The sequence below is a fragment of the Leptodactylus fuscus genome, chromosome 11, assembly GCF_031893055.1.
Source record: "Leptodactylus fuscus isolate aLepFus1 chromosome 11, aLepFus1.hap2, whole genome shotgun sequence".
Classification (NCBI taxonomy): Eukaryota; Metazoa; Chordata; class Amphibia; order Anura; family Leptodactylidae; genus Leptodactylus; species Leptodactylus fuscus.
Window position 1 is genome coordinate 79,472,213 of NC_134275.1, and position 24,714 is coordinate 79,496,926.

The 24,714-nt window shown below is 45.2% G+C and overlaps 1 protein-coding gene across 1 annotated transcript in view; it reads right to left on the reverse strand.

Moving 5' to 3' along the window:
- LOC142184741 (regulator of G-protein signaling 3-like) overlaps positions 1–24,714 on the reverse strand; it is a 42,099-nt gene that overhangs the window by 6,660 nt on the left and 10,725 nt on the right. The window contains exons 2-6 of the mRNA XM_075259798.1: positions 16,307–16,747; positions 6,970–7,046; positions 5,897–5,965; positions 3,044–3,105; positions 1,667–1,833 (exon numbers count right to left, since the gene is read on the reverse strand). Coding sequence (XP_075115899.1) covers positions 1,667–1,833; positions 3,044–3,105; positions 5,897–5,965; positions 6,970–7,046; positions 16,307–16,747 — 816 coding nt within the window. The remainder of the gene's footprint in view (positions 1–1,666; positions 1,834–3,043; positions 3,106–5,896; positions 5,966–6,969; positions 7,047–16,306; positions 16,748–24,714) is intronic.

Consider the following 24,714-nt stretch of genomic DNA (forward strand, 5'->3'; position numbering starts at 1 on the left):
CCCAGGACGGGGTAATATGTCACGTGTCAGGATCGCAGGGGGATCGGTGGCCTCTTAAGGGGGCTCTTATATCCTCTCCAGACAATTTCCCTCCTCTTAAAGAGACCCCTATGCGGGACAATCTATAGGATCTTCAATGGATCCACTGACAACAACCTAATGTCATAAGGAAACGAGGGGCCCAGGGTGTGGTGGGGGCATAGACACATATCCTATATTTTTAGGATAGGTCATTAACTTGTGATCAATGGAGGTCTGACACCCGGGACCTCCACTGATCAGCTGTTTGAAGTGGCAGCGCCTTTCCGAAAGCGCAACGTCTGCTTTACAGGCCGTGAGCAGTCAAGTAACGTGTCCTAATTGAAGCTCAGTCCCTTTCTAGTGAATGGGCTGAACTGCAATACCAAGTACAGCCACTAAACAATGTATGGCGCTGTGCTTGGTAACTTGTGAAGAGGCCGCAGTACTCACCTGAACACCGGGCTGATCAGCGGGAGTCCGAGGCATAAATTAAGGACCTATCTTACGGATAGGTCATCAGTTATTCAGCCTAGAAAATCCCTTTAAATGTTGTGTTATGTTTCATAGTCCGTTTTTATTCCACTGTTCACTGATCGCAGGCAGCGATCGACTATTCACTTTGGAGACCTGGAAGCGAGTGTTTAATTCCCCAGCAGCGCCACCACAGGAGAAAGTAAGTATTACACGGTTGTGAGTGAAATAAATAAGCAGTCTATATAAAGTCCACAGGTGTTGGGTCCTCCAGGAGAGACGCTCTTTGCGGCTGTTCTCCACTCTAACAAACAGATGAGGATCCTGAGTAGGGCACCCCTTTTATTAAAGGGGCGGTCTGAATCTTAGAATGGTACAGAATTACATACAGAGTATTCTGACCTCGCTGTAAGCAATGGCTGACCACAGCGGTCACCTGTCACGTCCATGTCATGAAGTCTTTGCTGGAGGCCAGGATACAGAAATTAGAGGGGACCTGTGAAGTGGTGGCAAGGGAACACAACGGAACTTGCTTTTTTTGTTTTTTTAACACCATTCTTAGCATTTGATCCAAAATTTCAAGGGGTCGGACAACCCCTTTAACATACAATTGCACATAATGGTATTTGAAATGATCTGACACTCCCTTTAAAGCGAAGCTTTGGTTATGCAATAGGATATTGCTGATGCCGTCACCCAGGTCTAGCCCCTGCAGCCATGTCTTGTACCTCTGCCCATGTCTATTTCGATTTCTGCAAAACACGGCAGAGCTAATACTAAAATCAGGTCCTGGAAGCAGCACCCCCACTGGGGAAGGTAATGGGGGCTTGATGACCTGTGTGTGAGAACTATGGCACCTATGTAAAAGGATGGGGGGGGGGGGTCAGATTATTTGAGATGCAGAGGAAAAGCGGGGAGTCATTTTGGAAGAAGAAGTGGAGCAGAAAAAATGTGGGGGTCTGGACTCTGAGGTCACATGGTACACGGCGGCAGAGAGACCTTCTGTTTGCACAGTAACCCATGCTAGAAAAAAAAAACAGGTCACAATGTGATCATGTGACTGAGTGAAAGCAGAATGAGGAGGATAATGGTTGTAAATTCACGGTCAGATCCAGGGACTATTTCATTCTCCCACCCCGTAGATCCTATGACATCACCCTATAATGCGCTCTACCTCTTTTGGGGACTGAAACGCGATGTAGTGCTGATAGATCTTGCGGGCTTTGCTGTGTAGGATGAAGTTCGGGTGCGTTTCCCTATAATCTTCACAAGCCAACCAGAAATCCAAGTTCTCGTCGCTGAACTCTGACTGTAGGAATACGCGAAAGACGGCGCGACCATCTGTAGGGGGAAAAAGAAGTGAAGAAGAACGCATTGATAGAGTGATGGAATATATGTAAAAACACCATATAAGTGTCAGGTCTCCGAGTGGGATTTATCTGCAGGCTCTTATGTAAGGCCTCTCCCAACGGTGGCCATTAGGGGGTTAATAAATGTAAGCTTTCCCTCTCCGATCCGACCCTCGCTGACCCAGGAAGCGATATTTCAGGCTACAATAAAGAAGACCCCTCTCCCGTCCTTATCTGTCCGCACCAGATACAAGGCAGACAACGGCCTCCATTCATGTCCAGTTATCTTGTGGCCGGCACCGAGGACGACTACAATGACGGGATTTATCCTTATCACAATGGCACCCAATCCTCGCTACTTGTAATTTATTCAGGACATATCTGGGCAGATTTGATGCTTAGGACATCAGAAAAGCTAGAGGACAACTATTATGTTTGGCGTATATTGGCCGTAACCCAGCTTTCCGGGAAACAGATATGCTTAAAGGGTTTTTTCTAATAGTGGACAATCCCTTTAACCATAACAGGTCAACAATATCTGATTGGTGGGGGGGGGTCTGATACCCAGAGGAGACCAGTGATGTCACATTCATTGGTCACACGGCCTGTTTGCAGCTCAGTCCCATTTAAGCGAACGGGGCAGAGCTGCAATACCAAGTGCAGCCACTATACAAATGATGGTGCTGTGCTTGGTATTCAAAAGGGGTCCCTTCAAAAAGCTGATCAGTGGGGGTACTGGGTGTTGGAGCCCCAATGATCAGACATTGGTGACTTGGTGACCTATCCTAAGGACAGATAATCAAAATATTCAACACCTGGAAAATCCCTTTAAATTGATAAATTGGTTTTTTTTTTTTTTCCAAAAAAATAAAAAATAAATAAATTTCTAAATACATTGGTTATGCCTGGACCTGAGAAGTCGGAATTAAAGGCCCTGCACTAGGTATAACAATGTACAAGATTTGTCTACAGATAAAACTGTAGAGAGCTAGAGTGCTGGGAGTTGTAGTACTACAGATTCAGGAGAAGATAATAGAGAGCCCTGATACTGTCCCCCAAAGGAGAAACCCCGGAGTCACCAGAACAGGGCAAAGGGGAAAGAGAAAGATGGAGGGAAGGGAAGAAAATGGAGTCGTGTAATAATCTTCTATAATAATAGATAGCAAAAAATACAAAAAGCACAAGCTGGTGGTGTAACTCACACGGGTGAGCGAGGAGATTCTCCAGAGACTGGCCCCAGGTCTGAACTTCTTCTATAGTTGGCCTGTAATGGAGAAGGAGGAGGGAAAGTGAGGGGAAAGGCAGGAACTAGTTACATGAGATACCCAGTCATACATGTATAGGTACATGAGATACCCAGTCATACATGTATAGGTATATACCCAGTCATACATATATAGGTACATGAGATACCCAGGACGGTCTCCAGAGCTCAAACAGCACTGAGGGCGTCCCCAATGCTGCGAGAGAACTCTCCAGCGCCGCCTCCATCTTCTTCAGGAACGGGTCTTCTTCCACCTGCCTGAGGCCTGAGGCCTAGATGTTTGAAGCCACCGCTGGAAGAAGACCCGTTCCTGAAGAAGATGGAGGCGGCGCTGGAGAGTTCTCTCGCAGCATTGGAGACGCACCCAGTGCTGTTTGAGCTCTGGAGACTGCCCCCAGTGCTGCGAGAGAACTCATTTGTATACCGGCGGAAAATGGGATTTTAAACGAACAGTGGGGCGGAGAAGACATCTAAAAGGTAGGAAAAGAATAGACTTTCTTGAAGCTATTCCGACATGTCAACCAGACATAAAAAGATTTTTAATAGTAGAATCCCTTTAAATATATAGGTACATGTGCCAATCGGGAGATCGGTGTTACCCTGTACCCCATCTTTTGCCATTACCTTTTGATAGGCCCCTCTTGGGCGGAGGTTCAGACCCTGGTCTATGCTCTGTCCACTACTCACATCCCTCTTTAACCCTTACGGTATTTTCACACAGCAGGAGTGGAATCTGAGGCAGAGGTCCACCCTAAATCATCTGTGGAATCCGCAGCAAAATCCTGCGCCCTGGTTCAATCTGCGATTCCCATTAGAGGCAGAATCAGGGCTTAGATTTGGCTCAGAGTTTGAGATGAAATTCATCTCTAAATCAGCACCAAATTCTATAGTGTGAACGGGGCCCTTGCTCTTCCCAAGCCGTTTCTAGGCATCTGAACAGCTGCAAAAATTTTAATCACCCGATCTTGGCGACAAACATCCTGTTCAGCTAGAAAAAAGGAAATTCGCTCTTTGAAGAATCTCAGAGGTTTCTCTGAACACCTCGGACCTGTTTTACTCTATTTGGGGCCCAGGGGGCGTCTTCTGCCTCCTTAGGGGTTCCCCTTTATGTCTGGTTTTGAGGTTCTTATTCCCATATGATGTCTCAGTTTTGCACCGCAGTACTGAACGCCTAACACTGCCGTCATCCATTTGTACATTATATATAAATATCTTTTTGTTCCTGCTCGATTTTTTTGAAACCCCCCCCCCCCCAAATAATATTATATGCTAGCCATACTCGCGACTTCGTCAAGGGTCCCCTGACCCTTGCGTGAACCACCTGCAGTGGCCCCCCCATGCCCCTTTCCTTGCAACCGCCGCCGCGGGCCCCTCCCACACCATTGTGGGCCAGGACCCCACAGTCCCGCTGCTGCGCCCCCGGCCCCCTTTCCACTCCTCACTGGATCCCTCTACTCTTACCACAGCCCACCTCACCCGCGGTCCCCCCCCTTACTCCCCACCCGTGCCCCATCTCCCTCCCCCCTTTAGAGGCGCAAGGGTCTGAAATGACGTCATCTCAGGTCCTGCAGCGTACACTGACTGTGATTTCGGTGCTCCCGGTGGGCAAGCCCGGCTCTGTTTGGGGATGGTAAGGCGCCTATGGTAGATTCCTGGTCCCATTCTAGGTATGTGTCAAATTTGAGGGTAATCCGTTCGGCCGTTTGGGCATGATAGTGGAACAAACATCCAAACACACAAACTTTCACATTTCTAATATTAGTAGGGTTACAAACATTCTAAATTCAGTTACTCAATAGATCTACTGCTTTTCCAGCCGGTATAGTCTGACGTACTCGTGTCTGTAATAACACAGTAGACGACGGTTCCAAATTTGCTGGGACAAGCCTGAATTTTCTGAAACAATCCCAGCAAATTTGGGCAGGTCCAGGTGCGGTTTACAAATCACTGCCCAAAGGTTGGGCCGTCAGACACTTCTCATATATCCTATAGAATTGTTATTTTTGGTAAGAGACCCCTTTTAACCACTTCAGGCCTGGACGTATTTTCTTGTTCAGGATTGGGATATTTTTCGGGGGTCATTTTCACATGACTTTTGTTTTTTTTCTTTCCTGATTTCCCCAGTAGCTGACATAATAGCCCCAGTTACAGGAGATACACAGCTTCCTTCGCTACATTGGAGAGCTGATATGGGTCCTATAGGTCCCCTAGCTGTCCTATAAGCCCCCCGCTATGCTGGATGGAGAGTCATATCATGGCGGCTGCCATAGTTGTACAGAAGGCAGTGTCAGTACATAACATCCCTGTGATGTCCGGCTGTTGTAACTGCTGGCAAACGCATAGTCTTGTCCAGCTGCTGATCTGTGTACAGGTAAGTCCTTAGATACTGACCGTATATAGTCATCGGGTTAAAGGACTTGTCCACGAATATCCTTACAGGTCATCTAAAGCAGATGGTTCGGGGTCCGACACCCACTACCACCATGATCAACTGTTTGCGGCCACAACAATGTACTGGACCTAGCACACAAGTGTAGTGACCAGGAAACATACCGCAAGTCCAGTCCCATTCACCTATAGGGGTAATGTAACGTATGTTAAGGACCCGTTCCTGCACCAGTATTGTAAAGGACACATGGTCGGTGGTGGGGGTTTGTTACAGATTTTGCATTGGGTCCCAGGATCTTCTTGTTACGTCTTCGGTCTTTGTCCCAACACGCACAACTCCTGACGTGTAAATGTGACACTATACACAGTACATCCGCATATAGGATAATAGAGGGGCAATTACCGTGTAATGTGAGACGAGTGAGACGGCCACAGTCGGAACAGAGACAAATGACTTCTTTTGTGCTTCTGTCTGAGAGAAGGAAGGAGATACATCACATATACGCGATTACACATCCATACCTATATACTGACAGCGAGGAGAACAACAAGGCAGGATTTGGCAGCGCTTCCTACGAGCCTGCGACTAGAGCGAGCCGAGACTTACATGTGACTCATTTCCTGCACCCAGTGAATGTCAGATATTTTATTAGCAAAGGGAAATTATTTGGGGCCATGACAAAAATCCACTAATGCGACAGGAAACTCTTCCACACTCGCCTTAGGTCCTTCAATTGACAGCTATTCCTCTCGATTCATTGGGTCTTAAAGGGGTTGTCCACGATTTGGGCCAAACTCAGGGGCAGATGCGGCAGGTGTCGTTCAGGAGTCACTCACATAAGTCATCAATTCCTTACCAACAACCATTGAGGCCGATCACTGGTCTCAATAGTCGTGACCCACAGCTTCCCGAAACTGCGAGCCTCGTCACGTGAAGGCAACGGGAACCGACCAGACAACAAAGCGCCGGTGATCGGCGAGTGTCTTTTTTTTTTTTTGCTTACGTCTAGCCCTGTCGCCCTTCAGGTTGCTCCAAAACCTGAACAACCCCTTTAAAAGACCCCTCTGATGGCAGCATATCTTCCCTGTGAACAAAAGGATCAGACCTGTTCAAGTCCATCAGCCCAATCCTTTTTTTCCCTTGATAGAAGAGTCAAGAGACCCCCTTACACAGTGGATGGCGGTCAAATCCCACCAAAATTGGGCAGCTTTACTGGGAACACTATCCTCATTGGGGCCAGCAGTGGCATCTATGACTATGCTGTAAAGCAAGTCACTAAATGCTGTTAGAGCAAAGGAGACGCTCCAGCAAGATGGCCGCCCCAATAACAATAATAATCATGATAATTTGGTAACAGGTGCCTTTTAAGCTTTAGCCACAGGCCCAGTTGGCATCTTGAGCATAAATTAGTCTTAGGGTTGCGGTTTCGCCTAGGACTACTGCTCTATATGGCAGCTTGGCGCGGTCATACTCACTCCTTCTTTTTGTGTCTTGGCGCTCTGTCAGTTTCACACACTGATCCAATATCTGTTTCTACACTGGAAGCCAGCGACTGCAAGAGAAGGGATTAGAGGAGATTAGTGTCAACTCACAATTAAGACTGCGCCGGGCGCCTGCCAGGACCCACACAATGCTCCCAATTTGGTCAGCTCCAAGCTCATTCCAACACGCCATGGCCCAGGATCACCAAGTAGGGCTACAGCTCATGTCGTCCTCTCAGGTGGTTTGACCACCTGCTATTTGGGCACCAAAGGGATCACATTTTGGAGGAACGGATCGACCCACTACCACCACTCGGACCAACTTGAGCGAGCACCTCATATGGCCTGGTGGTGGAGGCCATGATGGATCCTCTTATTTATTACATAGCACTATTATATTGTATTATGTGGTCACTGTATGGTGCTTTTATTTGTTTATTTGTTTTTGTCAACCGGACACAACGTTGGACATGCAGGCCTAAAAAAACCCCCAAAAAACGGTTTCGCTGCGGAGAGGCAGAAGATGCACACGGGTGTTCACTTTGCAAACCCATTCACTTGAATGGGTTTGCAAACTGACTGCCGGGTTTCCGTCCCCTGTCCAGTTTCTCAGGGCAGAAGATGGAAACCCGCCGGATTGGCTAAAGAGGAGACCGGGCGCAGGTGTGAACCCGCCCTGAGTGTGCACCTGATATGGGGCTGAGTTTGCAGCGGAATGCACTTGGATGACATTCGGACTGACATCCCATTATACAGTCATGTCTGTAGGGTCTTCCGATGACTATATAGCAAGTCCTATTCTACCCTGTATCATAGGAAGCCGCCATAGATGTGAATGTATACTGGGATGCACTCTGATGTCATGCCGAATATCATCCAAGTACGTTCCGCTGCAAACTTGGCCCCACGTCAGATGCACACTCGGCCGTTATACAACACCCTTATTTGGCTACCAAACTGCCTATAGTTCACATTGTGACAATAACCCGACTAAGCACCCTATAAGAGGTGGCACCACACAGGGCATCCTCTAACCAAAACCAGTGAACCCCAGCTTATCCTACAGTCAGCCGCAGGGTTCATCTCTCCAAGTTTATTGCATGTGAGACAACTTGTCCAAGATCCTGATTGTAAATACAGAAGAACATAAGAACATAAACCATGAAATATGTCAAGGTTCATTACAAGTTCATGAAATAAACAGCGGGCATCTTACTGATCGTTCCTCTAAGAAAAGAGGAAAATCACATTCCCAAGGCGTAGCTATAGGGGGTGCAGCGATAGCAGCTGCTACTGGGTCCCTAGATCCCTGGGGGGCCCCATAACCCATAAAATATAACAAGGAGCTCAATGGCACAAGGTAAGTAGGGGCCTCATTACAAAGTTTGCATTGCGGCCTAGGAGCTTCAAGCCACACCAATGAAAACAAGTGTCGCGGTGACGGCAGGACCCCGCGCATGGTCATTCATTGGGGTGGCCATTGTGTTATGTTGCATTTCCCCTGCAGATGATCCCTATAAAGTCCTACCAGTCACTGGCTGCACCGTGTCCTATGGAGCTATATCCCACCATAATCTTGAAAAACTTCACTACGTTCCAAAATAAAGGCACCAATGGCGCTAATCCACCCCCCCCCCAGACGTCATGAAAGATCAGAGCACATGCCGAGCATTTTTGTCATAGTTTGCAGAAATTCCTTGAAGAAATCTAAATGTCAAAGACTATAAAGGACACAGTTATGTAAGAAGAAAGGAGCCCCAGGTGTCAGACGCAGAGTCGGGCGACTGAAGAGTTACCCGCCCTCCCTCCCTCCTCAGGATATGAAGTATACACATCCAGCCATGTACGCTGTACACATACGGGTATTATCTGTTCTGTAGAGATGATCACATAAAAAACCCAAAACTGATCGGACGACATTCTTTGGAGAAGCATCGGGATCCGGATGCCATCAGCTTACAGACGCCAAGGGCTATAGATTTTGGCTGTGCCATTGTTAAGCACCGAGTAGGTACGTTGGTATTCTGGTGCCAGTGCCAGCGCTAATTTACAGGCACGTATACCAGAGGTCACACGTACTGTCAGGAGCTGGGGGCATGGGCAAACGTCCGAGGGGTCTGGGAACAGAAGGGTTAAGGCCATAGCCACACAAAAACGCACAAATCAGTCTATTCTACATCTGTTCCTTGTCTGTTTTAATTTAAAAAAAAATTTATTGATTTTTATTTCCCCCAACCCATTGATTGGCTTTGAGACTCGGACGTCAATCCGTCACACCGCCATTTTTCACAGGTCTTAGGCTCTATTCAGACAATGGGGATACAAAACGCTTTTGAAAAACGGATATTATTCACGCCTGTGTTCACAGATTCCTCATAGGCTTCAGTCAACTGAGGGATCGGGGAAAATGGGCAAAAATAGGACGTTTGATGGCCCTTTAATACCGTAAGAATGTTTATGTGATCGGCCCCATTGAAATCAGTTGGGCTTAAAGGGATCCTGTAATTGGATACGCTTTTTTTCTCGATAACATGTAGGAATAGCCTTAAGAAAGTCTATTCTTCTCCTACCTTTAGATGTCTTTTCTCCGTACCGCCGTTCAGTATATAAACCGGTTTTCGTCGGTATGCAAATGAGTTCTCTCGCAGCACTGGGGGCGTCGCCAATGCTGTGAGAAAACTCTCCAGTGGCACCTCCATCTTCATCTGGAACGTCTTCTCCCTGTGTCTTCTTCCGTCTTGGATTTAGTTCTCTCGCAGCTCTGGGGGCGTCGCCAATGCTGTGAGAAAACTCTCCAGTGGCACCTCCATCTTCATCTGGAACGTCCTCTCCCTGTGTCTTCTTCCGTCTTGGATTTCAATCTTTTCGGCCTCAGGTAGAGCAGACTACGCATGCCCGAGCCACAAGAAAATGGCTGCTTACACCAACTTACTGTGTAAGCGTCCATTTTCTTGTGGCCCGGGCATGTGCAGTCGGCTCTGCCTGAGGCCTAGAAGATTGAAACCCAGGACAGAAGACGACACACAGAGAGGGCGTTCCAGAAGAAGATGGAGGCATCACTGGAGAGTTCTCTCGCAGCATTGGGACCACCCCCAGTGCTGTTTGAGTGCTAGGGACCGCCCCCAGTGCTGCGAGAGAACTCATTTGTATACTGAAGAAAACCTGGATTTCTACTGAACGGCGGCGTGGAGAAGACATCTAAAGGTAGGAGAAGAATAGTCTTTCTTATGGCTATTCCTACTTGTTATCGAGAAAAAAAAAAAGCGTATCCAATGATAGGATCCCTTTAAATGTAGCCGTGTGATAGCCATTAAAAAAACGCTGTCACATGGCACCCATTTATCACGTTCGTGTGAATAGACCTTTATTATTATAGGGACTTCCAATACACATAGTAATCTAGGCAGGATCTAAGACATATGGGGGCATCAGGATATCTGGCAGTGGTGGGGGGAGAAGGACGTCCATCAGAAAAAAAATAAAATGCAGGACTCCAGTAGGATTTCCCAAAAAACACCTTTGATGGAAACCTCTGATAACAGCCTTCTATGAACAGTCTGCGGATTCTCGCACGAGTAGCAGGTAAGGATTGGCATTCATCTATTGAAGTTGCATCGAGGTGCCACTGATGTCTAGAATGGCACAGATTGGGTACCCCATGGCCAATATTTTTTGGGCCTATCTTCAGCAGATTCGTCTACCTCATGCCATAGATTATTGTGTCAATCACTGCAGCCTGTCTGACAATAGGTTTTCTCCAGGTCTTCCAAGGAAAGGGTTAAAAGTCAGGGGTCATGGGAAAGCAGCTGTGTTATGAACGCCGTTGCACGACGGGAGGGGGGGGGGGGACAGGAAATAATGGGTCAGATTATACAGACCCTAAACATCCTCTTCATATAAATCTACACGGCCTCTATACGTTACATTCGTGTCCTCGTACCGTTCTTCTGCCCACCATGTCCGTATCTCTGCCCTACAGCACGATGGCCAGAATACATTATACGGGGGACATCCCGAGCCCAGTCTGGATGCGTGTCCTGTGTATTAACCTTTCACCTCCCCTCTTTGGTTTGTTTATAAATACATATTTTTAGCGTTCCTTCTTAATAAAAAACAGATCACGACATGCAGCCCGGGGCGCCAGTCAGTGACATTATCCTAATGAATTCTTACAGTGTCTCAATCAGGTCGGGGACGTCTTAAAGTATGAACGGAATGTAGTATTTAAAGTACCATTCACCGCCTCCAGCTCTTTGCAACGCTCAATAGTCGACGCTCCCCTGATTCCGGAACAGTTGGAATTTTTTCTCTAGCCCTCACTGTTCCCGAGCAATCAATGCTATTACTTTCAACTCCCAATAGACTTGGTACTAGGTGGGCGGTTCCCAGACTATTTGTTCCAGCTAAGACCCGCCTACCCGACAGCAGAAGTCTAATTAGCATATCAGGTGCTGAAACTCACTCATGATTTCTCAAGAACGGTGGGGGCTAAAGAAAACATTCCAACTGCGCCAGAATCAGTGGAGCGGACCTTTCTGAAGGGCACAAAAAGTTGGAATTTTTGGAGGTAATGGAAAATCCTCTTTAAAGTGGAAATTTGGCAAATTACATAACAGAAAAGGACATTGGTAAGTGGCTGTACGCCAAGGCTCTTTCATTTTTCGCAAAATGACAGGGCCGAAGCACACTTTCAGCACCCAAAATTTCTTCCGATACAACAGGATCCAAGGGGTTGCCTAGGTTGTCGGCTCCTCCATTCTTGCTCTTCCCTCCTGGATATGAGCAATGGATTGAACCATTTATATAGATCTCTACTTGTGTAGCCTCCCCTCTTGTGCATGAGTAATGGATCAAACCATTTATCTAGATCTCTACATAGGTAGACTCCCCTATCAGACATGAGCAATAGATTAAACCATTTATCCTCATCTTTATATATGTAGTCTCCCCTGCCTGGGCATAAGCATTGGATAAAACCATTTATCCTGTTCTCTATAAATGTAGTCTCCCTTCCCAGACATGAGCAATGGATCAAACCAGTTAGCTTGATCTTCATATACATAGTCTCCCCTTCTGGGCATGAGTTATGGATCAAACCATTTATCTTGATCTCTACATAGGTAGACACCCCTCTCAGACATGAGCATTGGATCAAACCATTTATCCTGTTCTCTGTAAATGTAGTCTCCCTTCCCAGACATGAGCAATGGATCAAACCAGTTAGCTTGATCTTTATATACATAGTCTCCCCTCCTGGGCATGAGTTATGGATCAAACCATTTATCTTGATCTCTACATAGGCAGACTCCCCTTTCCGACATGAGCGATGGATCAAACCATATATCCTGATCTCTATATATGTAGTCTCCCCCGCCTGGGCATAAGCATTGGATCAAACCATTTATCCTGTTCTATGTAAATGTAGTCTCCCTTCCCAGACATGAGCAATGGATCAAACCAGTTATCTTGATCTCTACATAGGAGACTCCCCTCTCAGACATGAGCATTGGATCAAACCATTTATCCTGTTCTCTGTAAATGTAGTCTCCCTTCCCAGACATGAGCAATGGATCAAACCAGTTAGCTTGATCTTTCTATACATAGTCTCCCCTCCTGGGTATGAGTAATCTCGATCTCTACATAGGTAGACTCCCCTCTCCGACATGAGCGATGGATCAATCCATATATCCTGATCTCTATATAGGTAGTCTCCCCTCCAGAGCATAAGCAATGGATCAAACCATTTATCCTCATCTTTCTATATGTAGCCTCCCTTGTAGGACATGAGCGATGGATCAAACCATATATCCTGATCTCTATATATGTAGTCTCCCCCGCCTGGGCATAAGCATTGGATCAAACCATTTATCCTGTTCTCTGTAAATGTAGTCTCCCTTCCCAGACATGAGCAATGGATCAAACCAGTTAGCTTGATCTTTCTATACATAGTCTCCCCTCTGGGTATGAGTAATGGATCAAACCATTTATCTTGATCTCTACATAGGTAGACACCCCTCTCCGACATGAGCAATGGATCAAACCATTTATCCTCATCTTTCTATATGTTGCCTCCCTTGTAGGACATGAGCAATGGATCAAACCATTAATCTTGATCTCCATCCGTCCCATGCCCGTACATCGCCAGTCTTCAAAAAGTCATCCCGATGTCCAAATTTTTGCGAAGGCCAACTCCGACCCACTTTATGGCCATCCTAGCAAGTCCCTTTAAATCGCTAGCGTGCGCCATCCTAAGGGGGTATAACGTCTTTCTATGAGCCATGGCACTTCACGCAATTCCATACAATCCCATGTAATGATGATACGATTTGGACGGCGTACACAGGGCGCTTTGCCAATCTCCTCACCCACCAGTTACCGTAGCAACAGATGCAAGAGTCTGTAAAGATGGCTCATGCCAGTGCGGAGGGAACTGATGGTGCGAAGATTTGGCAAATGCTAATAGTGAGCTAAATGAAATGTGACAGTACACAACACATGGATTACCGCTCTGTTATGTTCTGTGGTTTGTGTTCATTAGCGAACTGAAAGCGTAAACATTACTCCATGGAGATGAACGCCACGGTGGAGACTGGTACGGGAAGAGTGACGCGGAGGGAAGAAAAAAACCCCCCAAAAAGTTTCACGTTATCTATACGCCCTATGTAGAGGCATGTACAGGAAAATAAGTGGACTGCCAGTGGAAATTGATCCGAAATCCCATTAAAGGGGAGATTATTTTCTTAAAGGGACACTTTAACAGCTGACGGATTTTCACTTCGATCGGTCTTAAATCCAAATCAATAAGGTGACATGTAAAATGTTCATCTATATGTGACCTTGGGGGAATGTATTTGGTCTACTGGGTGGAACGAGGAGCGTTAGGAAAAGGGGCGGGGTCTCCTGCCAACAGGCGGGCATACCAAGTCCCACCCCTTCTAGCTAAGCACCGCCCACAGTGATAGACACTATATAAAGATGGAGGGATCCAAAGGAAGTAGGGTCAGATTCTTTAAGAACAAATCATGGGTTAAAAAAAATAAAAAAAATAATTTAAGTTGGGGCCCTTCCAATGATATGAATCGGACTCCACCGTAATAGTCTAAAATAAAATAAAAAAAAAAATAATAAAAAAAAAATCTTTAAATTTCCATTTGGAGAGACCATCAAAGTCAGAAAAGGCAATTTGGTTGGAGATTGGGTTGCCGAAATCTGCGCCAATTTTTTCTAATCGTACAATTGGTGATAATTTTTTCTTTAAATTTGCCAAAGCCAACACCTTTCCTCCTGAAATGATAATAGAGCTTCTACGCCACTTCCTTACTGGAGTGAAATTGTGATGATTTTTGCAACTTTTCAAAAAGTTGCATTGGAAAGGCTTAGCCACGCCCATTTCCCCACCCACAAAAGTGAAGCGGTGTAACAATGGAAACAGTAACAAAATTGTTTGAACAGGTAAGTCACAAAACGCCCTGCAATACAGGGCTGAATGACTCCTCCCCCATGCAATTTTGTATTTCTCCTGCAGGGGAGCTGCAAGGACAGTAAATACAGGACGCTGAATTCCAATACTAATTTTAGCAAACTGCTGTGGGTGCCAGCGGCGGGGCACCCTGTATTCAGCCTATCACAGGGGGACCCATCTAACAAAAAAAGGAGCGTCTAATATAGATGACCGTGTAGGCCTCCTGCCTGCCCCAGATTTTCCAGACCATATTATTATCCTATCCCATTCTGACCTGAACTTACAGCACAATACAGCCCTATGATGTTGTACGTTTTGGTTAATGAGCCCCATGGTTGGGACAGAATCTGCAACCGTCTGGGCACCTAACAGCCGCATACAAGAGACCAAATACGTTAATTAGGCTCCTACTGTCAAGTGGGCAGGCGGAGTGCTCCAGTCCAGGACCACACACCTAACGGTAGGGAGCTTTGTTCTCATATTTGGTGCTGAAACTAACAGCGCTGGTTGCTCAGGAAGGGTGGGAGCTAGAGAAAAAAATTACAACTGTGGATTCACTAGATCAGGACCTACTGAATGAGATGGAGTGGGTAGAGATGGCGAGAAGGACTCTTTAAAGGACTATATAGTATGACCAAACTAGGAGAGACAGAGATGCCTTGCTTCCATGGTCTGAACCAAAATTCAATGGTCAGTATTATCTACTGGTCTCGACCACTCAGTCCACTCCACGGACCAAACTAACCACATTTTGGCCATCTGTTTGCAATTTTGGACGAATGCCCTAAAAAAGTGACAACAACGTCTAGATCCGTGCGATGATACACTTGTTTAACCCTTTCATAAGTTGGATCTAGAGCCTTTTAATCTTCCTATCTGGCACAAAACCCCTCTTATCAATATTTTTCGAGCTTCTTCCTCCTTCCTTCTCTCACAAAACAATCTCAGGATTGTGGTTAAACTGGATACCAAGCCATCAGTCACCACACCCTTCACCCTTGGCAGCCCCAACGTTTCCAGTGGTTTAAGGCATCTGTTTTGTCTATTTGTGCAGTTCTTTAGGTCTAAGTATACACATGGGACCAGTTTTATGACTTTCCTACAAAAATACCTACAAGTCCTACTGTCTAAACATCTTGCGTACTTGTCCCTTATAGTCTATACTTTGTTATTCTCTACTGGACAAGTAGACTCGGTCTCTCACGGTGTTGTGGTCCATGTTCGCACTGCTACGGCCCTTACATTTCTAATAGGATCTTCCTTCTGGAGGAAAGCTCCAAGTCTTTCCTTACCAGTCTGGAGGTCCACTAGAAGAAGCCTTACGTTTCGAAAACCATTACACACTACCAACCAGAACCCTATTCTGAACGGACAAGGTGCAAAGATCGGCAGAGGGGTCTCCTTGTCGTGGCCTGAGTAACATATCTAGAAAGGAGGCACTAGAAAGACAACTTTCTTCCCATCAGCTGGATCTCCGCAAGGAGAAAAGGTATCTTCTGAGATACAGGATCAATGGACACCAGCAATGGTTTGGACAATATGTAAGAGTCAACCTAGCTTGTCTGGTCACTTTGGTTCCATAACTGGTAAGGGTGGAGTGCTTTCTGTCAATGCCAGCTACAAGTTTAGGTTAGGGATACCATATGTCCACTTAGGGTGCACAGAAGGGACATCAGGGTTTAGAGTTGTTTTCCACCAGCCTTGCAATATTATAAGTAGGACAACAAGAGCCCCGAGCATCTGTCATGACCTCTCGAGGTCTACGTTGCAGTGATAATATACCCATAGGGGCTGGTGGACCTCTGGCCTGCAAACATCATCCTTTACTAAACCAGTTGGGTAAAATGTCATCTCAACCCTTTCATTTACCTTAAAAGATCCCATAAAAAACGACAAGAGATTCTGTTTGGCAGCAGACACTTTTGCAGCTCTCCTTTTCTTCCTCATTGTCTTTGGCGATGGCAAGCTCCATCCACTGCTAGACTTCTCCTTCTCCCCGAGGGTCTCCACCCTGCCTCCCGAGTTCAAATGAGACTCACTCCGTGTCCTCCACATGGATCCCGGGACCCCCAGAGTTCTGTTATCTGACCCTTCCTCTTCATCACTGTCACAAACCAAGTTACCAGCACTGAATGAGCGTTCCACTCTCACTTCCGGGACGGACAAGGATTGAGCGTTGTTGGATGAAGGGTCGGGAACATTAGGAGGTGGCTGTCGTCTGATAGCGACACGTTTCCAGTGTTGAGGGTTATCGGGAGAGAGACAAGTGTCACTGCCAGACTTTCGTAGTGGGTTAAATACATGAAGCATCTGTAAAAGAGAAAAATGCGTTATCAAGAGCCTTGTCCATGGTGGTGATTATTGAGATAACCAACAACCATGGAACCCATCTATGAAGCCATACTCTGTAGGTGACGCTTCACGTATAACGGACAACACCATCTTACAAAGAGGTATCCATACGTGGTTTTTGACTGTAGAACATGCCTTTAAGGTCCCACCAAAACATGGTTTCTGGCCTGTTCTTCAGAGAAGACCAAGTAATAAACTTTCGACAAGTCCTCAGATTTACGGTACGTTCCTGATATTATTGTAACAAACACACCCAACGCCATTTGGATGAAATTTTTGACAATATTTTGAACAAACTTCGAGGACTATAGGGGCAAAAATAGCTTTTGGGATTTGGGTTGTGAGATGGATCTATGAAATTGGAGAGTCCTATGGATATAGAGGCACTCCATCATGTCTACGACTAGGCGCTAATTTTACTAGTGTTCGTGAGACATTTTGAATGCGTAAATAAAGACGTTTGGGGTTATCTGTCTATAGGAAGGTATGTAAAAGAGGCATAAAACAAGTCAAACACAGAAGGGAGTATTTAGAAGAAGGGCGTCACTGGAAGGTGAACACATGACAGGTGTGAGGACAGGTGCACGACGGCTAAGCCTAAGGAAGCCTATGATGAAATGTGCTGCAGCTCGGAGAGTATTACACATCCCGAGCCCTGTTTGTTCAATCTGTTTAACTATTTCCATTCATTAATACATTTTATTTTGCTACTTTTTGGCCATGTCTGGATATCATAAAGTAGTTTTCCCCGAAGACAGTCTCATGTTCCTACCCGAAGTCAAAAATACCTACTGGTCACTTGATTGGCATCCCATGAAATTGGCCCTAGAGCGTGCCCGCAAATCCTAAGCTCAGCTGGAGCCTGAACGAATAGGACTATATCCTGGGTACAGAGCTCACGAGCGCTGGAAAATCTGGCACAAGTCTTCCGTTTTTAAAGGTTTACAGAAGCAACACTTCTGTCTTGGCGTGGACTAAATCCACAAAAATAGTCTGACAGCGAAACTTTTTAATATGCTACATGGAAGACACAATCTTTTGCCTGCAGGCAGGATTATACAAAAACATGGGCTGGACACACTTTGGGTTATCCATGTAGCGTCTGGAATTTTTTATTTTGTCCATGCCAGTTTTTGCCTATTCCATCCACGGGTTGAACAATCTTTGGTGGCTAGCCCATCTACGGATTATCCAAGCAGTTTTAGGTTATCCAACCGATGGGTGAATATTTTGTTTTTGGGTTATCCCACTCATCGGTTGACAATGATGTTATTTCATTATCCTACATACAGTTGATTGTTCCCATGGGTGAACCACATTGTTTTTTACTCACTCACTCATAGGTTGTATATTCTGCTTTGGGATATCTCACCCATATTTTCACCATGAGGCCCGCAGGTGGACCATACTGTAATTGGGTTATTCCGCCCACAAGTTGACTATATTGTTATTGGGGTATCTCACCAACAGGTTGACCACAATGTTGCTGGGTTTTCTCATTGACAGTTGGACCACATTGTTATTGGTTTATCTCACTAACAGGCTGACCGTATTGTTTTTGGGTTACACCACCCACGCGTAGACCATAATGTTGTTGGGTTTTCCCATTGACAGGTTGACCATATTGTTTCTAGGTTATCCCAACCACAGATTAACCATAATGTTTTCCCACTTATGAGTTGACCATGCTATTTTTGGGTTATCCTGCCCACAAGTTGACCATGGGTTATTGTGCCCACAATCTGCGAATGCTACTTTTGGGTTAGAAGACTCATGGGTTGATCAAAGCTTAAGAGCCAAAACAAACACTCAATATAGTGATAGTCTCATCCCACAATCCTGCAAACCTTCCAGTTTTTCCTGACGTTGTAGTGCGTACACATTGATGGCTTCGGGTACACATAAGGTTTATGATCTGGTTATTTAGTGAGGTGTAGCTGTACTGCTCCTTGTCAGGTTGTAAAAGAATAAAAGTATTGAAGGAAGAATTTCATGACGCAACAAGAAGGAGGAGGCAATAAATTTGTTTTGCTCATTTCACCACTAGGGGCGCTCTTGTATCCGGGATAAGCACAAGATATTCCATAGGGATGGTGCGACCACTCATCTGTTCTCAGTAAACATAAATCATTTATGGCCGGCATTACCAGGTTACAATATTTATGACATATATATATCCTATCCTATTAATATTATAAATGTGAAAGTTTGTGAGTTTGGATGTTTGTGGGTTTGTGTGTTCGGATGTTTGTTAGTCAATCACGCAAAACCCGCTTGACCGATTTGGCTGAAATTTTCCACAAACATAGTCCCTACACTCGATTGCGCAATAGGCTACTTTTCGTCACAATAGCGCACATACGTTTTTCCCAGGACTCCCACAAAACCCAAACTCACATCACTATCTCTGCAATCTCACACACTTTGGACCATAGCAAGCCACAAAATTCATATTACCCTCTACAGCAGAGGTCAGCAACCCCTGGCACACATGCCAAGAGTGGCACTCCTGCCATATTTCACTGGCATGCCAGCAGCACAGGACCTGCAAGAGTTAAATGAAGTCTCTGCTAGAGCTGAGGCATAAGGACACTCCCTTTTGCGAGATGTGCAGGAAACCCAGGGGGTGGAGCTTAATCGCTCAGGTCTCTGCCTGCTATAGTGATAGCTCCTGCCGAAGCTGCTAGCAAACTGAAAGTAAGAAACACACAGCTCCCTTCCTTTACTTCCTATTCTCATTAATGTCAGGCATTTGGGGTTATTAGTTTAGTGTTAGTAACTCCATGTACCTCACATTAATAGGAATAAACCCCATCATGTCCCTCATATTAACCCCTGTGTGCCCCATATAAAGGTTACTAATATGTGAGACATATGGAGGTACTAATAAAAGACCTCAGTAATGAAGATACTTAATTATTACCTCCAAGTCTCTCACATATCAGTAACTAGAGATGAGCGAGTACTGTTCAGATCAGCCGATCTGAACAGCACGCTCCATAGAAATGAATGGATGCACCTGGTACTTCCGCTTGGACGTAGCCAGCGCGCTTAACCCCCCGCGTGCCGGCTACGTCCATTCATTTCTATGCGAGCGTGCTGTTCGGATCGGCTGATCCCAACAGTACTCGCTCATCTCTATCAGTAACTCTTACACTGGGGTTAATGTGAGGGACATGATGGGGTTAATTGCTATTAATAAGAGGCGCATGGAGTTACTAAACTGTCATGCACAGGGACAGACTTTATGTGGCTTACTCAAGAGTATCCTGTGCCCAAAACTTACATGTACTGGCAGAAAATAACAAATCATACAATGTCGTATATCGAAGTATATTAACCTGAAATACCTCTGTCCCAAAGACACTATGTACAGTTTATACCAACACCGTATAGCGGCTGAAATACAAATTACATTCAACACAAAAGTCTCATGTGCTCTCAGAATTACAGCAAAAACAAGATACACAGTTACATTTTATATCCCATACCTTATACACAGTACGAAAACCTTACCCGTGCCTGTATATACCCACTTCTACAATCACCACAGACGAAGTCGCGGGTACCAGCTAGTATATATATATATATATATATATAAAATGGAAGCGCTCTCTGCCTGTCTGAAAAGGAACGTACAGAAATGCCAGCCATCGCAACTTTTTATAAAATGGCCACATTAAAGGGTCACCGTCTTTTTCACTGACAAAAAAAAATTTATGGACCAAAATGCCTCGTCTTCATATGCCAAGCCTGTGATATGTGGGGGCCAGGATGGGCCAGGGCCCCGGTACTTCTGAAATTTAAGATGCCCGTACTGTACCAGGGTAACACATACTCAGTGTAGTCACACAATGTGCAAAGAAAGGAAAGACCCAAAAAAGTGCAAAAAACCTGCGCCCGGTCTCTGCTTTAGCCAATCCGGTGGGTTTCCGTCTTCCCGAAAAACTGGACAGGGGACGGAAACCGGAAACAGTTTTCAACCCATTCACTTGAATGGGTTTGCAAAGTGACCACTCGCGTAGTCCTGCAAGTCCGACTTTGCGTCCGGCTTAAAAAACCTTTTGAGAAATCTCTTAAGGGGGTCTAGGTTTGAAACTGAGGTCATTATTTTGGGAGGGTTCACTGCTCTGGGTCTTCAGGGGCCCTGCAAATGCAACATGGTGCCTGTAAACTATTTATAAGCATTCTGCCCTATGTATAGCCTTGAGTCTCTCTGTGCGCCCATACATCGGTTTACATCCACATATTTCCGTAGTCGGGAGAAATTACTTAGCAAATTGGGAGTTGGCATTTTCTACTTTAACCCCTTGTGCAACATGGAACCCGAAACAAATTCCAGCAAAATCTGCCCTCCAAAATCCCAATAGTGCTCCTTCCGTTCTGTACCCTACAGAGTGCCCCATACATCAGCTGCATCCACATGCGGGATAATTTCATGCTCATAACAGATTATGGGATACATTTTCTCCTTTAACCCCTTGTCAATGTGTAAATTCTGGGGCTAAATTAATAAATTGTTGAAAGAAATTGAAAATTGTAAATTTGACCTCCATTTTTGTTTTAATTGCTGTGAAATGCTGAAAGGGTTAAGAAACTTCCTAAACGCGGTTTTGAATTCTTTCAGGGTTGCAGTATTGAGATTGGGGTGATTTATGGGGGGTTTCTATTAGAGAGGCCTTTCAAGACCCCCTTTAAAACTGAAGTGGTCCCTTGAAAAATAGGTTTTGGAAATGGTTTTGAAAATTTGTAAAATGACTGCTAGATTGTAAGCCTTGTAATATCCGAAAAACACGGAAGGAGGAATAAAGTTGGCGGCAACATAAAGCAGAGGTGCGGTAAATTATATTTATGTAGTCATTTGGGTCGTAAGACTATCTACAGGAAAGGCGAGCAATTTCAAGAATTGAAAACGGATTTATTTTTTGACAAAATTTTCCAATTTTTTCATAAATAAAGACAAAACGTATTGACAGGAACTACAATGTGTCACGAAAAAACAATCTCAAAATCACTTTAATAACTTAAAGCGTCTCAAAGTTATCACATGAAGTGACACGTCAGATTTGTAAAATGTGGTCTGGTCCTTCGGGGGTTAATGGACGTTACGCACAGTCCGACAGCTGTTTTGGTAAAGACCGTCACATGGGTGTCCCCCCCCCTATCAGTATGTCTTTGGCGTGTGGGAGGAAACCCACGCAAAAACGGGGAAAACATACAAAGCTCCTTACAGATGTTGTCCTTGGTTGGATTTGAACCCAGGACTCCGGTGCTGCAAGACTAACCACTGAGCCACCTACATGGGTGTTTTTGAAATACACTGATTTATAAAAATGTCCTATAAAAAAATCCACTCATGCATATGTATGAATGTGTAACTGTAAGATCTCAGTGTTGGGAGATTTATGAGGGCGCAGATATTTTTGGGGCCTACCCACAGGGACAACATTGGGAACTCTACAGTTAACTTTTCCTCTTTTGGCTGATAACAGCGGACAATAAACGACACAGCGGTCAAGACAGACTGCAGGTTTAGCGTCTGCATAAAGGAACGTAGTTTCTGCTGTGGTTTTGGAAAAATATTAACCAACTAGAAACTGTGGCGTCAGCCATATTGTGGGAAACCACATTCACTTCATTACCGGTGACATCATCAGGTTATGAGGAACAAAATTCTCCTATATGCGGCTTTATGAACTTTGATGTATGACTACAGGTTTATTAACATATATATATATATATATATATATATATATATATATATATATATATATATATATATATATATATATATATATATATCTACCCCGTCATCGGGACACACCAGAGAATATTAGATCACTTTTTCTAAAGTTTAAAGGGATCCTATCATTAAAACTCAACTTTTTCTTCCTACTACGTCGGAATGGCCTTAAGAAAGTCTATTCTTCTCCTACCTTTAGATGTCTTCTCCGCGCTGCCATTCGGTAGAAATGTTGGTTTTCGTCGGTATGCAAATGAGTTCTCTCGCAGCACTGGGGGCGGTCCCCGGTGTTCAAACAGCACTGGGGGTGCCCCAATGCTGCAAGAGAACTCTCCAGCACCACCTCCATCTTCTTCAGGAACGGGTCTTCTTTGTGTCTTCTTCCGGCGGTGGCTTCAGACTTCTAGGCCTCGGGTAGCTGATTGCGTGTGCCTGCCGGCCAGAAGAAAGTGGCCGCTTACAATACTGTGTAAGCAGCCACTTTCTTGTGGTCGGCGGGCATGCGCAGTCGTCTTTGCCCTAAGCATAGAAGTTTGAAACCACCGCCAGAAGAAGAGACATGTGAAGAGACCGTTCCTGAAGAAGATGGAGGTGGCACTGGAGATTTCTCTCACAGCATTGGGGACACCCCAAGTGCTGTTTGAGCACCATGGACCGCCCCCAGTGCTGTGAGTGAACTCATTTGCATCCCGAAGAAAACCAGGATTTCTACTGAACAGCAGCGCAGAGAAAGGTCATCTAAAGGTAGGAGAAGAATAGCCTTTCTTAAGGCTATTCCTACGTGGTAGGCAGAAAAGAATTGAGTTTTAATGATAGGATCCCTTTAAGGTTTTTTTGTAAATGAAGCTTAAAGGGGATGTTCCAGTAATTCTATTTATCCCGTATCCACAAATTAAGGGATAAAATGTCTGACTACTGGGGGACGAGTCCAACCAAGGGGACCCCCAATGATCAAAAGAATGGCCCGAAAGTTCACCTGACCACTCCACGTGAATGGAGCAGAGGTGCACGCATGCTGTGGCTGCCATTATGGAGCAAGGACAGAATTTGAGGACCAAGTCTACAAATTTGGCAACTACAGTAAACAGGACTGAGCCAAAAGTTTCATACGTTTTTACACGCCCGCTCCATAACAGCAAATTTTTCCAGTCATGGACTTTAATTTGGCACCTGCTGGGACAAACCCGGCACGGACCTGCAGATGGTTATGTCATGAAAAATACAAAAATAGCCAAAAGGAACAAATGATAAAAAAAATTCTGTACTACACCCTCTGACGAATAAACCCGAACTGACATGATGGGATTCTTCTTTCTAGAAGACATCAGATATTTTTCTTCATTCTTCCCATACTCCATATGTAAAGGTTACGATGCAGGTCATTTAAATTTAGAATAAAGAAAAAAAAAAAATAGAATATTTTTGCCTGGTTCCTATATCTGTACAGAGCCAGTGACTGCTAATCCCGTTTCTAAGGCTGGGGCCCTATGTTGCGAAAACCCACCGTTTGTCCGCAGCAGAAACGCAAAAAACACCACATTTTACATTACACGCGGAAATGCTGCGATTTCAAAAACTTTCACTTTCCGATTTTCCATATAGGTGTTCCAAGGGCAGAAAGTCCGCAGAGTATTGTGAAAAACACTGAGAAAAAAAACCCTCTTTTTCACAACTTTTTTGACTCCAACCCACTTCAATGGCTTTAGTCTATTGACGGGGTCCGTGAAAAATATGGATGGCACATGGATCCACGGTCTGTTGTTATGGAACCTACAGACGTGTGCATGAAACCCCAATTCTTAAGTCTCTCCCAGAGTCCCTAAAAATCAGGGACCGGCTACCTCCATTTTAGAATTTTTGAGGGTCCCACAGGTTGGACGGATACCAATTATATATCTATGACATGAAATGAAACCGGCCTTCAAATTTTAAGTTCAAGTGACACACCCACTTGTAAATTTGGAGACTGCGAAGGGTAAGTTCAGACAGAGTTTTTTGGACCGGAACCTGAAGCGGGGGCCACCTCAGGTTCCTGTCCGAAAGACGGGTCACCACGACGAAAGCTGGTGCACTGCACCGGCATCCAGCCGCACACTCCACTCCGGATTAGGCCCAATGAATGGTCCTAGTCCAGAGGAGGGAGAGTCTTCAGGCCTCGCTTCTTTTTTTTGGGAGCCTGCAC